The sequence below is a fragment of the Citrus clementina genome, unplaced genomic scaffold (genome assembly GCF_000493195.1).
Source record: "Citrus clementina cultivar Clemenules unplaced genomic scaffold, Citrus_clementina_v1.0 scaffold_5, whole genome shotgun sequence".
Taxonomy (NCBI): domain Eukaryota; kingdom Viridiplantae; phylum Streptophyta; class Magnoliopsida; order Sapindales; family Rutaceae; genus Citrus; species Citrus x clementina.
The window spans coordinates 38,594,008-38,608,567 of NW_006262201.1; the positions used below are offsets into that span (position 1 = coordinate 38,594,008).

At 37.4% G+C, this 14,560-nt stretch overlaps 3 protein-coding genes across 6 annotated transcripts; all 3 read right to left on the minus strand.

Moving 5' to 3' along the window:
* Nucleotides 1-248: 248 nt before the first annotated feature.
* Nucleotides 249-7,811, minus strand: LOC18042966 (eukaryotic translation initiation factor 5B). Of its 2 annotated transcripts, XM_024184814.1 has the most exons (13): nt 7,529-7,811; nt 5,005-7,299; nt 4,388-4,911; nt 4,194-4,301; nt 3,998-4,098; nt 3,780-3,870; nt 3,575-3,685; nt 3,427-3,492; nt 2,755-2,814; nt 2,079-2,636; nt 1,406-1,525; nt 790-909; nt 249-708 (listed from the first exon to the last, which is right to left on the minus strand). In XM_024184814.1, the coding sequence occupies exons 2-13, from the start codon at nt 7,232-7,234 to the stop codon at nt 643-645; spliced, it is 4,155 nt and encodes a 1,384-aa protein (XP_024040582.1). In that variant the 5' UTR covers nt 7,235-7,299; nt 7,529-7,811; the 3' UTR covers nt 249-642. The 2 variants fall into 2 exon arrangements, with proteins under 2 accessions (XP_024040582.1, XP_006434442.1); XM_006434379.2 differs by having other exon boundaries at nt 5,005-7,811.
* Nucleotides 7,812-8,311: 500 nt separating this feature from the next.
* On the minus strand, nt 8,312-11,602 carry LOC18042967 (cytochrome b-c1 complex subunit 6). 2 transcript variants are annotated; one of them, XM_024185080.1, is made up of 5 exons: nt 11,510-11,602; nt 11,272-11,330; nt 10,888-10,972; nt 8,647-8,736; nt 8,312-8,565 (listed from the first exon to the last, which is right to left on the minus strand). In XM_024185080.1, coding segments are annotated over exons 2-5 (210 nt in total). In that variant the 5' UTR covers nt 11,274-11,330; nt 11,510-11,602; the 3' UTR covers nt 8,312-8,532. The 2 variants fall into 2 exon arrangements, with proteins under 2 accessions (XP_024040848.1, XP_006434444.2); XM_006434381.2 differs by having other exon boundaries at nt 11,272-11,347; nt 11,510-11,589.
* On the minus strand, nt 11,509-14,543 carry LOC18042968 (protein WHAT'S THIS FACTOR 1 homolog). Of its 2 annotated transcripts, none has more exons than XR_002905627.1 (2): nt 12,115-14,543; nt 11,509-11,672 (listed from the first exon to the last, which is right to left on the minus strand). XR_002905627.1 is itself a non-coding variant. In XM_006434382.2 (2 exons), the coding sequence occupies exon 2, from the start codon at nt 13,720-13,722 to the stop codon at nt 12,460-12,462; it is 1,263 nt and encodes a 420-aa protein (XP_006434445.1). In that variant the 5' UTR covers nt 13,723-13,759; nt 13,837-14,543; the 3' UTR covers nt 12,374-12,459. The 2 variants fall into 2 exon arrangements, 1 of the variants encoding a protein (XP_006434445.1); XM_006434382.2 differs by lacking the exon at nt 11,509-11,672 and having other exon boundaries at nt 12,374-13,759; nt 13,837-14,543.
* Between the last annotated feature and the right edge of the window lie 17 nt (nt 14,544-14,560).

The window sequence follows — 14,560 nt, forward strand, 5'->3', positions numbered from 1 at the left end:
TCTACTTCACTCAGACGTCTACTTCACTCGCAATTCGAAAAAAAAAAACCCCAGGAAGAAAATTAAACCCCACAATACTCGAACCCATAGTTCTAACCACTAGATTAAAGCCTACTAACTTATCTGTGTACAATTATCTGTGTACAAGTTAGATTGCAAAGGAAACTAAAACAGGCCAGGCAATCCAGGAAAGAAAATGGTGAGTGCATGGCTTTTGGTCTATGAAAATGGAAAATCAGGGAGATCACTTTCTCGCGTACAAAAAATTGCATAAGAAAATGTCATAACATCTGCGTATATTAAAAGAAAAATGATTTATTAATCACCTGGAAACATCAGTGATAACTATAACAAAACTTGAAATGCAAGTTAAAACATCTCCAAAGACACCACTCAACAAACTCTCAGCCCTCCAACGCCATTACCGCTCTGCATACTTGCAGCTTGTACGTACATGATGCCAATAACGAAGGCATTTTGATGGAGATTCTCAGTTTCCTTTAGCCAAAAAGTACGATTTTGTTATTCCAACCTCTGCATATATCAGTGTAGCTCAAAATTTTCTTCACTCGACAGACCCTTCACATCGGACTCGAGCGTCACTCCCTCACTGATCAGCCATTTGTCAACTATATATACTTCTTATTGTATCTTGAAAAGGTTTTTCAGCTTCACCAGCAACCTCCACTCATCCATAGAGAGATCATCCTGAAACATATTAAATTTTCATAAGCAACCAGCCTGACTTTAACCAGAAAGTCGATAAAAGTAGAATTTTTTAAAACTTACCCGGTAATTGGCTTTAAGAACATCAATTGATTTCCTCGAAATGTGGCTCACAAGTTCATCCTCAATATCAAAATGCCTGCCAAACATTTTCTGCTGCTCCTCAGAATTGGATCCAGCTATCTGCAAAAAAAAAATGCGTAGATAAGATCAACTCCAATGAGAGATCAAAGAAGTAGAGCGCAAAAGCATTCACATAATAGTTCAATCACTAAGAATAATCATTTTTACCATCAGCACATATATTGCAAATCAACTCTAGAACTAATAAAGATTCCATGGGCCACATTTATCGGGAATCCTAATTCTACCCATGTCATTCTAGATGTGTTTTTACATTATTTTAATTTCTTTGTTATACATAATCTCCACAATTTCCAGACACAGATAAACCTGAAAGACAACTAGAATCTATTGATTCAATGAAAACTATTTACAAAGATGTATGCTGATTAAGAAAACTTAGAAAAAGCACCATAAAACCAGAAAAAAATATAGCAAAAACTGTGTACCAGAAATAGCATGAGTCTGAGCAGGACCTTAAAAACAGTACAAGCAGTTTATCCTTTAAGGCTATAAACAAAAGATTCTATAATAAGCAACAAGTCAGATCTCATACCTTGATGGCTGCTTTCTGGCCTTTCTTGGCAGTATCAACGGGTTTATGGTTATTTTCAATAGACGCAATTCGGCCAATATCAATAAAATCCCTTTGGGGAATACAAATTGGAGTTCCAACCTGTATAAAAAGGCAGATAGTATCAGAGGGCTGTAAAATCCATACAAGATATCAATGTACAAAAGCTACTCATACTCATTGCAGAACAAGTTATAGGGCACCACAATTCCACTTATACTCAAAATTTCGGGTCTGGTAACTAGTGGAGGCTACGCTATCCCATCCCCAAAATGTAACCCAATTTTTTAAATAAGGTGAAGATGAACATAAAGATTTGGTGGGTCTCAGATTAATTTGAAGTGATGGAGGATTAAATGTTTCTTTGCTACAAGAATTAAATTTTGAGCTTCTATCTCTCCGGAGTTCAAAGATATACTTTCTTCTTTATTTTGATTAATTGGGAAGCAGCTATGGTGTAATATCGTTAGTTAGAATATATGATCTTGTAGAAGTTGAAACTCTTGGACTTGGAGAATTTTTATATTTTCCTTCTCTGTGGACTTCTTGTCCCTCCTCTATGTACACTTCCTACATCTAATATACTTATTTTGTTTCTGAGAAGAAGAAGAAGAAGAATAAAGGCAAGAACAAATTGGAACGCAGACATTCGTACCTTTGCTATGCCTTCAACAACATCAACCCCCAAGACGATTGGATCTTTCTTGTTGAAAACACAGTTTGGTAAAATCTTGAGAACACATGGGAAGACAGCTTCATCAGCAGCTTCCCTCTTCTTCTCCTCCTTGAGATTATTAATATAAGCTGTGAATTGATCGAATAAATGGTAAATAATATCAGCAATGAAAATCTTTACACCCAGTTCTTCTGCAAGTTCCCGAGCCTCCGGTGTAACTTTGACGTCAAATGCCAAGATAGTTGCATACTCCTTTTTCTTCTCAAGCATTACACTGGCCCTCATGACATCTTTCTTATGTACAGGACCTATGCTTATACCACTGACAGGAATCTTAACAGCATCGGACTTCAAGAATTCCAGCAATGCTTCCAAAGAGCCTAAGGTAGATGCTTGTACACAAACACCCTCACCACTTTTGTCAATCCTGCTCATGACTGATTTCATATCTTCCATTGCTTCTTCCTTGACATCTTCCAAATCATCATCAGGCCCAACCACATACAGACCAGTGCCAGCAATAGCATGCTCGAGGCCCTGCAGTAAAATACAAAACTCAATTAAACAGGAAATTAATCTAACAGTACAGGTCACAACTCTACGAAACTGCTAATAAACAAAAAAATTGCCAAGTATGTCAGGCAAGTTACATCACCTGGGCAGTAATCTTAATACCCTGTGCAGCCTTGATCTGTTTATGGTGCAGGTAAGTCCCCTGAAATTCAGCAGCAATAGCATCATCAAAGTTGAGAATAAATATGTTTCGCAACCACAACACTGGTAGCATACCAAACAGCCATACTTTGAGCCATACAAAACAAACAGCATACCAATCTGAAAGATTGTACCATCCATAAATACAGATACAATAGGTGCTGCTCCAATCATTACATGACTATTATGACATCCATTATCTCTGAGAGAGATGTGAAGAAAACGAATATGCTTTAATCAAAAAGTACATTTACCAATATCCAACATTCAACATATTTGTAATGCATTATCTTATCTTTTAATAAGATTGGACCAGATTAATGGAAGAATGGAAAATGGTAACCTATTATCACTATCTTGAGTTTACATGATATAACCAGAAAACAGGCAGTCAATGACAGATTTCCCAACAGGAATTTAATCATTTCCAGTCTTCAGTGAATACAACAGGTATGTAAAGGCTTTCATTTATTCGGTTCAGTGGCAGTAAACATTCAGTTTCCATAAGCATTTTCAAAATATCAAAAATTCATAGGACAAAATTATTTCTTCAATCGCAAACCAATTTATCATTCTATTGTTGGAGAGTAGAAGTCCCAGTGTAGATCCTTACCTTAACACGCAGTTCCTTCATTGGATGGGGTGTCAATAAGGCACGAATCGTGGTGACAATAGGTCCCTAAATATAAAAGTATATTTGTGAGAAACTTAAAACAACATTTTACCAGATTTTATATGAAAATAAGTTGTCAGATCCTTGCCTGCAAGCCACAAACAACAATCTGATCTCCTTCATGAAGCACACCATTAACTAACACAACGTCAATTGTTGTCCCATGGCCTTCAATTACCTTGACCTCCAACACCGTACACTGACAGAAAGATCCAATACACAATTAAGACTCCTCATGCTAATGCAATGCAATATCATTGAAGCAACCAAGGACCAAATGAACAAAATCAAACCTGCAATTCATTTCTGAATGTCAGTTTCTCAACCATTGTTTTCTGAGTCCATTGAACCAGCAATAATAACAAATCAGGGATCCCTTCTCCACTGTAACACCAGAAATTCAATATTATTAGGACAATAACCAAGAAGTAATTAAAGATTTTGCAAGTAACAAGCATTGAACAGAGTTGCTAAAAGCCTAGAGATAGAGGAGATAGATTCCAAAGCATACCTTATTGCACTAGTGGGTACAATATTGAAAGTTTCTCCCCTATCTTTATTTTTGTAGTATAATTCTGTATTCATTCCTTGCTCCTTAAGTTGAGTTACAATCTGCCAAACCAAACAATAACAAAAATAAGAAAACATAAACAGAATCAACAAACAATAAAAGCTAATAGTGACAGAGATGGCTGAATCTATGTCACCTGTACAAGCCTCATGTTAAATTCATTTTGCACATCTGTATTTTGTTGTTTGATTGCTTTCACAATAGGTGCATTGCGGCAAGTTTTCCACCCATAGAGTCTGTCCACCTGAAAAATAAAGCGGTAAAGAAATTGAAATTGAAAATGAAGTGCCGGAAAAGCAAATAACAGTTCCCCTAGAAACTGAATCTTACCTTGTTTAATGCAACAATGAACTCTGTATTCCTCATTTTCAAAAGATTCAATGATTCTATGGTTTGTGGCTCCAAGCCATGCATAATGTCAACAACCAAAATAGCAATATCACAAAGTCCTGAACCTCGTGACCTTAGATTAGTAAAAGACTCGTGCCCAGGGGTATCAATAACTAATAAACCTGGAACCTTCAACGTCGCATTAGCTTTCAATTCCCTAGTTCTCTCGCGTATGTTCTCAGCAGGGAAATATGTTGCACCAATCTGTTGTGTAATGCCCCCGGCCTCACCTTCCTGAACATTAGTCCCTCGGATACAATCCAGTAGCTTCGTTTTACCAGTATCGACATGGCCCATAATGCAGCAAATAGGAGAGCGAAGGTTTTCTTCAGCCTGCTTTGGGGTGGCATCTACTTCTGGTTCTTTACTTTTTGCAGCAGGCTCTTTCTTCCTGGTCACAGCATCCTGAGACTTCAATGGCTGCTCAGGAATGGCTTTCTTAACAGCAACAGCTGGCTTTTCAGCTGAAAACAAATATATTAATACCACAAGGATAAAAAACAAAAAACAAAACAACCGATAGCGACTCAATGGCAATATAAAGCAATAAACCTCACCTGCATCACGTGGAGATGGTATAGCACTCTTTATCTCTTTCTTCACCAGAGGTTCAGGTTCAGAATCAGCCTCTTCATCATCAAATGCCCCTTTGACATTGAGATTAACATCATCCCAGCTCTTTGCATCCCATTCCTCATCATCATCATCATCTTCTTCTTCTACTTCATTTTCCTTGGGCGCATCAGCAATTTCTGGTTTCTCCTCCACAGTTAATGATTCCCCTTCTTCAACTTTCTCTGTTTCCCCAACATCCACCTCCAATAGAGTTTCTTGCTTCTCTTGCTCTTTTTCTTTGGACTCTATGCTGAGCTCCTTAAGAGGCACAGCACCATTTGCTTGATGGTGAGCTGATTTCTTTTTTGTCTGATATTTGGGTCGTTTTGATGCAGCTTCCTTGTCACCAGTGGGAAGAGGAATACCTTTAGCCAGAAACTGGTTCCTCATAGCCTCCAACCGACGTGCTTCTTCCTTCTGCTTGCCAGTTAAAAGCTTGCCTTCCTGTTTCTTCTTCAAAAGCTTCTCCTTTTCTTTTTCCTTCTTTCGACGCTTAGCCTCTTCTGCTTGTCTCTCAAGTTCTTCTAGCCTCTTTCGCTCCTCTTCTTCCTTCCTTAACCTTTCCTCCTCTTCCCTTTTCTTTCTCTCTTCAGCTTCTTTTCGTCGAGCAAGTGCTTCCTGCATCTCCCTAACTTGCTTTGACATTTTCTTCTCTGGTCCTTTACTCTTCCCATCATTCTTTTTGGTTTCCACAGCTTCGCTTTTCCCCTGCTGTTTATCTTCTGCTGCTGCAGCCGCCGCTGCCTTCTTCTCCTTTTCCTTCTCCTTCTTCTTTTTCTTCTTCTTTGATGCGGCAGACTCCTCTTTTTCTTCTTCACCTACCTTCTCATCAGCAGCATCTGGTGGTGCAACAGGTTCAGGAGGCTGAACCTGAACTTTCTCCTCTTGTGGAGCAGGGCCTTGACCAAGCTCTGCAAGAATTTTTTCTAGATCATCCTCTTCTTGAGCTGTCCTTTCACTCCTAGGCTTCTCCTTCTCCTTCTTCTTCTTCTTATTCTTTGATGTTTGTGCCACCACTTCGCCCTTATTAACTTTAAAATCATCGGATTCGACAATACTACTATCCCCACTTTGTTGCTTCGTGTCAACAGCACCTGAAACATCACTTAGCACAGGAGCATCTTCAACAACATTTTCCTCATCAAGCAATACTTCACTAAATGAACTAACAGTCTTCTTTGAAGACTTGGTCTTCTTTTTCTTGTCCGTGAAAATAATAGGTTCATCTTCTTCATCCTTGTCTTTCTTCTCATCATCATCCTCATCCTCATTTTCAAGCAGATCAAATGCAGAACTCCTCATCCTGCCACCCTTATTCGACTTCTTTTTCTTGTCCGTGAAAGTAATAGGTTCATCATCTTCATCTTTGTCTTCCTTGACATCATCATTTTCATTGACAAGCAGATCGAAAGTAGAACTGTTCTTGCCACTCTTCTTTGATTTCTTTTTCTTGTCTGTGAAAATAACAGGTTCATCTTCTTCATCTTTGTCTTCCCTCACATCCTCATCTTCATCATCAAGAAGATCAAAAGCAGAGGCCGAAAATCCAGTAGTACCGCTCTTCTTCTTGCCACCTTTCTTTGACTTCTCCACCACATCATCATCATCATCATCACTCTCCTCCACAGAATGATCATCATCAATCACCTCACTTTCACTACCACCATCAACTGCATCAAAAGCCGCTGCCGCAAACAGACTACCACTCTTATTCCAACCTTTCTTCAAACCCTCCTTCGTTTTACCCTTACTCGCCAGAGAAACATACTTCCCCTTGCTAAGTTTATCCCCTGAATCATCATCATCATCATCCTTATCTGCCCCCTCAAGCAACTCAAAGGCTGATTTAGATAAAGCATTATTACCCCCATTCTTTTTCCCTTTCGACTTCTTCTTCCCAGTGAACACAATTGCCTCTGCATCATTCTCTTCACCCTCCTCCCCCTTAGAATCATCATCTTCAGCCTGCAAATTCTTCTGATTTCCCTTCTTCCCTTTCTTCTTCTTATTGTTATTCACAGCCTCCTCTTCTTGCGGCTCCTCCGTTAGTTCAGTACCTATAGAATACTCATCATCATCAATAACAACCGCCTTCTTCTTCGATTTACCACCGCCCTGAGCCACCGCAGGCAAATTCGCTTCGTCTCTCACTGATGGCTTCTTCCGACCCATCACAATCTAGGGTTAGGTTTCAACAAATTTTGGCTTAATATAACAAGACTTAAGTCTCTAACACCCTGGTTCCAAATCAACAACCAAAAAAAGAGTACGCTCGTATATAGATATCAACGCATGTAACTACAAAAACTGTTCAATTAAATTGTAATAAAATAAATAAAAAATCCTGATCAGATCAACATAAACCCCAACTTTCTTTAATCTTTAATCTACACATTCAATCATTAAATATATACGTGCAAATAATGAATAAAGAAAGAGCAAGAAAGAGCGAAAAAGAGAGCCAACTTGAAGCGATAACGTCGAAAGGACGAACGGAATCGAATGAAAGATTGAGAAGAGATGAGTTGCATAAAATTTGAGGGTCTGTTTTCTTCCCTTCTGCTGTGAGTAACGCACAGAGACACAGCGACAACGAAGAGAGATTTGTTAAGAGACACGGGAAGAGTTGAGCGTGAATTATAATAATGAAATAAATTCTACGCATGATCCTTCTCCTAGGGTTGTGTTTATGGGCCGGGCCGGATCCACAGTGAAATGCCAATCGCCGCCATCTGTTTGATCTGATCTTCTTGTCTGGGATTTTCTATAAATGTTTTATATACAAAATAAAATAAAATAGGAAAATAGTCTGGGGAGTTTTGTTCTAATTTTTTTATATTAGTTTACTGGGATTGGTATTTACTTATCTTATTTTGATAGGATTGTTATGAAATATAATAATCTTACTAATAGGATTGTAATTAGTTATTTTATCATATCATATATAATTCTCAGCGTTGGATTATCCCGCTTTCTTTTCATACAAAATATGATGATAAATGAAGATTAAAGCATATATTTTATAATACATTTGTTAAAGTTTATGCATATTAGTTTTTGATAGGACTACTTAATGATTTCCAATATGCATCGTAATTTGTAGTTCTTCAAAAAAATAATAATATTAATCAATTTTGACATTTTCTGTGAACTAATTTTAATTATCATTTGATTAACTATTTAAAATGTTAGAAAATAAATTGACGACCCAATACGTTTCTAATAGAAAATTTGAACGAAGGTTCATCATATTCCAATTCCTGATATTATTCACATCATAATGAAGGACGCCTTTTCTTTATTATAGATCAGTTCTCAATCCAAAAGGCTGGAAGGGGAAAGCCATTAGCAAAACCAAAATAAACGGTAGCTAGGGGATGGATGAACCAATAAACCATTTGGCTATGGTTGGCTGACATTCGCAAAGAGGAAACGAGAATAAGGCAGCAGATATCCTATTAACTTCATAATCACTTCAGCTGGATGAATAGCTTCGGGGCAACCTGCAAATCACAATGCTGATATGAGCTGGTGACCCCCGGAGGATCTAAATGAACCTTACTGATAATGAGTAGAATTCTTACACATTTATCAACACACGATAAGTAGTCAAAATACTGCCCAGTGCAATGCTTGCTGCCAGTATCATCAGCTTCAATCCTTTTAACGCAAGCCTGTAACAAGTAGCATAGGTTCAGGTTTTAATAACTGAACAAAAACTAATCCTGGAAAAGACCAATTCCCCCTGTTTAATCCCATTAAAATAAAACAATTTGAAAGCGTGACTGATTTATCATGCGCATTGCTTTCTCATTGTCTTCTGTTTTTACTACCTCAAATTTCAAAATGAGCGAGGGAGACAACCAAAACAAAAGCAAAACACAGATAGTTAATGAAGTAATTCGGGGCAACAAGATAAGGAAAATAGTAATATGAACAAAAGAAAGGACAGAAAAACAATCGAATTTCTCGTACTTCATGTCATAAAATTATGACAACAACATGAAAAATAAACAAAAGGTCAGAGTAGCTGTGATACGACTCTGCATGTGCTCGTCGTTCGCACGTACACGCCATCAAGATCATCCCGAAATATCATGCATGAAGTCACGTTTGCATGCAAGGGCAATATCATGCATGAAGTCATGTATCCATGCAAGCATGCAAGGGCCACTTAGCCAAGTTCTTGTTCCATTATGGCCAAGCAATTAGGAGGGATAATAACCACATGCAGGAATGTGTCATGGTTTATGTTGTTGTTCCCCCCACCCCCAAAAAAACCCCCCACTTCTCCTCTGAACTTTATGGTAGTGGTATGGACCTTTAATTTCAGCTATAGTTGCTGAAGTTGGGTAGTGGAATGATTTGCATTTATGCTCATTGGAATCAATTAAAAAAATATGTCAAATATTTTCAATTCCATTTCCAGTGTGGTTTGTTCTCACCCTAAGAGAATATTTACTATTCTTTGCCACCGTTAACAAACCTTTCACTGGGACCTATCAAGCTGCTGCACCTACTAGCATTTCAAAGCAAAATTTATAGTTCAACTCCATGACAACATTTTGAATGTATTTTCAGTTATGTACAAATGGTTAAAAGTACTGGTAAACGTTACTACATGTTCCCAATTGTACCCGCATCCCGTGTAGTTCAATTTCTACAGCAACCATAAATATTTAAATGAAACCTTTGATGATTAACACTTTACAGAATGTCAGAAATTGGCATCTATGATCAATTACACCAACAGACCCCATCGATTTCTGATCTTCTGGCTTCAATTCTTAGTGTTTTGATGAAAGCAAGTGTCCAAAAAATGGTTTCCCATCAGTTATTATCCATTAAGTGCCTGAATATGGACAAAATCTTTTGTCACTATTTTCCAAATATATTCTGCATCCATTTCTCTGCATTCACAAACATATAAAATATCTAACACCTTACTATTCCAACGACCCTCGAGCTCGACTCAAACCAATCAATTTCTCTCAAGAAGGATGAATGAAATTTCACCACCGATGTTGCAAACTACTCTTCTTTATTCATTCCGTACTGTGTCTAAGGTCTGCTCGACGCTCCACTGTAAGCTAAAATCATTCCTTAACCTGCCTAAAGGCATAAACAGAGGCATTCCTCTTCTGTTCTAGTAGATCCAATCCAGATCAAGCGTATGTACAAGAATATCTCTTTTCCCTCAGTGAGAATATTCCACATTACCAGAAGGAATACATTATTTCATATTTGCATCATCACTGATTTCGAATATAGCCACCAGTTAGATGCAAATTGGTGCAAAGATGAATGTATTATTTATCAATCATGAGTTAGATTTCTTTAGATCTTCAATTCACATTTAACTTTCAGACTTCAACCAGCTAATAAGGCCATTTTCTCACACAGTTTCAACTTCAATTAGGACCTTTCAGTGACAATGATATATTACCCATAAATGCACACAAACAGCATTTTCAATGTAGGCAAACAACTAATGAAGTCAAAATGGATGCAGCAACCGTTGGTGGCCAATCAATAGCCACATCGGAGATAGTACACATATCTGCTTTCTCACCCTCAGTTCCTCACTATTAAAAAGCTTCTGCAAGCTATTTCATACTATCTTAACAGCCAAAAAGAATGAAATAAAACAATTTGATAACTATAAAAAACTAAAAGCTGTTATATAGAAACGTGCAACTGTAACTAAATGCATTTCTAAGATTAAAAGATGCAGTGGAAAATACCCAAAAGAGAAGTACAAAATAAGAAAAGAGAACACGGGCATACTATAAAATACATAAAGCTTTACCCATAAAAATTCTCACCTCATATTCAATTAAAGACTTCACACATTTAGGCTTGCAAGCTTCCTCAAGATACTTCTTCGGATCAGCAATTTCCTCATCCGCCCTAAATGTCATCAAAGGAAGACAAGCAAAGATTAGCAAGCATAAATGATCTAAGGAGCAACACCGCTACAGCAAGTGAGCAAATGGTACAATTCTGTAATGTAAATGGAGTTGAAATTGTAAATTACTCACATCTAGTTGTCTAAAAGCGAGTGTGTATGCATGTTTCTAGACGATTATAAAATCACATCATAAAAAATAATTAATTTGTCACCACCAAAACGATCATCAACCAAGAAATTTTATTTTATTTTTAAGAAATTATTTAATCAGCTGACAAGTGCAATATAAAATACTCACATTGGATTAAATGCAATATGAAAAAGCTGAATTGAATTCAAAGCACAAGTGCTTGTTTCCTGCACGAGGCCAATCACTGAAAAAGTCAACTCATAAGATTTACACTTCATTACGCTGATTATTTCACATTTGTATCCAATTTGGAAAAATTCAGAAAGAAGAATCACAAACGTCGAAAAATGAAAAATCTGATCGCAAAAAATTAGGTATATTATGAGTAAATGAGTAAGAAACGAACCTTGTTTTTCAAGAGAAACAGAAATCGGCGGCTCGTGCGATGCGAAAGCTAATAATCTCAGAGTTAGTTCTACCAAAAAAACGACCAGTCAAAATAAGCGACAGCATAAACAACAGCTGGGCCGTTCGTGGGCCTTTTGAATCCAGGACTAGACCGATCTGGCCTGATCCAGTAAAAATGGTAATTAGGTTTATTTACTGACCAAATTACCCCTTTATTTAGAATAATAACCTCTGGATCCCTATTATTTACATCATTTCAAATAATTGTATAACTTATAAATCTGTGTCGGATAGGTCCTCAATCCTTCTAAATTGACTGAAATACCATTTCAAGTTTAATATTCTCATATTGTGACGGTCAAATACAATCTATTTCATTTTATGATGTTGGCATAAATAAATCTCGCTTAGGGTTGGTTGTGACTTGTGAGTTTACATTTATCTAAACTTTTAAGAAAGAGGAATAATTACTTTTTGGGGAAAAAAGACACAAATTTATGCAATAAATCTACCAAATTAGTCTGGAAAACGTGCTGTTCCCAGTTTCAAGCGGCAATTTCAAAACTGATAAAAGTAATGTCCACAAATTTCTAACTTATATACCTGTTTGGTAGCTAAAGGTTTCAACCAGCTACCTCTATAGCATTGACTATTTCTTAAGGTAGTTTGAAACTCCACTTCCAAACATCAGTGATTATGATAACAAACTATGAAGCCTCCGATTGAAGCCCATCAGTGATGACATCTGCACTTAAGAGATTCATAAGTTTCTTGGTCTACAGAGTGAAACTTGGACCTCACCAATCACCATACCATTCTGGTGTCATACTCTTGTAACAACTAATCTGAAAATGGAGAATGATAACAACGGAAAATTTCTTCATTTCTTCATTTCATGCATATGTGAAAGTACACAGACTGAAATAACAAGTATACCTCCTTTTTAATTTACGAGGCACCATCATCAAAAAGAACTTTATAAAATCGTTTTCTTTCTTCAGGATCAAACAAACCTCCCAGCTTATCCCCTATAACATCTTGTTGAGAAATTTCAGTTCTCACATCCTCGCTTTTCTCTGATCTGACTGGCATCATGCCTCTCTTCTTCTTCTTCTCTAAATTCATTAAACGGTGCCTTTGATTATATTCATGAAGCCCCTCCTGCATCAACTCACCAAATTTATCCTTCACAACAACAAGGGGATCCTTCTCAATCAACTCTGACCCATTATACGCTTCCCTAAGGAGAACAGTATAAATCTGATACTTGTTTGAAACATAGAAAATTCCAGGATGCTTTAGCAGCAAGACATTCAATTTCTCTGGCAAAGAAAACTCTCTTTTGAAATGACCTAGCTTTACAATTGACATTTTCTTCCATAGGGTCAAAGACAATAACTCATGCACCACACCTATTGTCCTCTTCTCCATCTCCTTTGATCCCTCTCCTAAACCTTTAGTATCCAAATAAGGTGAGATGTAGGGTGTTGCATTAAATTCTTTAAATTTCTCCCATGATTTCACCCAAGTTGAAGGCAAACAACATGAAAAACATGGCTCAGTACCCTGCTTCTGAGCTGAGGCTTCCACTGCCGAAACTGCTAACTCAGGCTTCCATGAAACAAGTTCAATCTCCATTGAACTCTTTCTCCCACTATAATTAACAAGTTGAAACATATCTGGGTACTTAGGTAGAATCCTAATTATATATTCATCCGGAAATCCAAAATTTCGCTTAAGCTCATTCAGTTTCACAACATTAAGCCTCTGATTCCTGCTCATCATTAACAATTTCACCAAGCGCTCAACATATGCTGACTCCTGCATTTCTTTCACAGACTCCTCCTCTTCTACCAGGGACATCATTCGCTTCGTTAATCGACAGTAATGCTCATTGTTCTCGAAATACACCTCAAAGCAGCAAGGATATTTCTTAAGCCAATTGATAGCTTTGCCTTGAAGATCAAGAGTCTTGAACTTCTTCTGGAGATATTTAACAGTTGCCACTTGGCTTGGAAGTCGAAGTATTATGTTCTTTATCTGATTATTGACTATCCATCTACGATTTCGCGAGAGAGCTGATTCGAGTTCTGGGACCTTCTTCATCGACCAAAGAGAGAAACTTCGAAGGATATTGTGAAAGCATGGCAGAGTGTAGAGTCTGCTTTGGCAGGAACTTGTGTTCCCAAGATAAATGTTAACAATGACCATTCCTTAATGTATCTTCTCTATAGTATGAAAAATCAACCTGTGAAAAAGCAAGAGGATAGTAAGATAACAAAGATAGGTGTCATATCTAATGTTTCTATTTTTCCTTTTTAATACCTTGAAAATAAACGGAAAATGCAAAATTGCTGAGTCAATGGTCAACTAGTGCCAAGTTGCGTCTTGCAGACCGCAGAAATGAACACCAGCAATTTAGGGATCGATATGGACTAAAAATTACACGAAGATGTACTTAATGCTGCTTAAGAAATAAACACGGGGCTAGAGTTGGTTTCACATCAAACATTGCATACGACCGCCAAAACAAAAATTGCAGAAGAAATTTTGCCATAGCGATCCAAGGTTACAGTTCATATTTACATTAGCTAATAATTCAGATGAACCAGCCAATAAATCGATTATTCAAAAAACGAATAAACAAAGCAGTTACGATGCTTTATCAGCTTAGACTCGAATTTGGTTGACCCGGCGAGTCGGTGACATTCACTTGATGAACTGGAGAAGCTTAACTAGCTGGTGCAAATGTGAGCCCGCTCACTGTTTTCCTTTCTACTGCGTCTGAGTTTTCGTCTTAGAACTGAATGACAAAATTACCCACAGAAAGAAACAAGAGTGGCGACCTGTTTTTAATTGGACAAGTCATTACCAACTCTTTCTGGCTTCTGCAACTCAATCTACGGATTAGACAACACGGCTGCAAATCTGCAATTGCAAAGATTCGACAAATTAATGTTATGGAGTGTGGGAGATGAAGAAAAAGTTACGTGGACTGGGGCTGATTGGGAAATAACATGGGGAACATTATCTTTTTCACCTTTTGAGT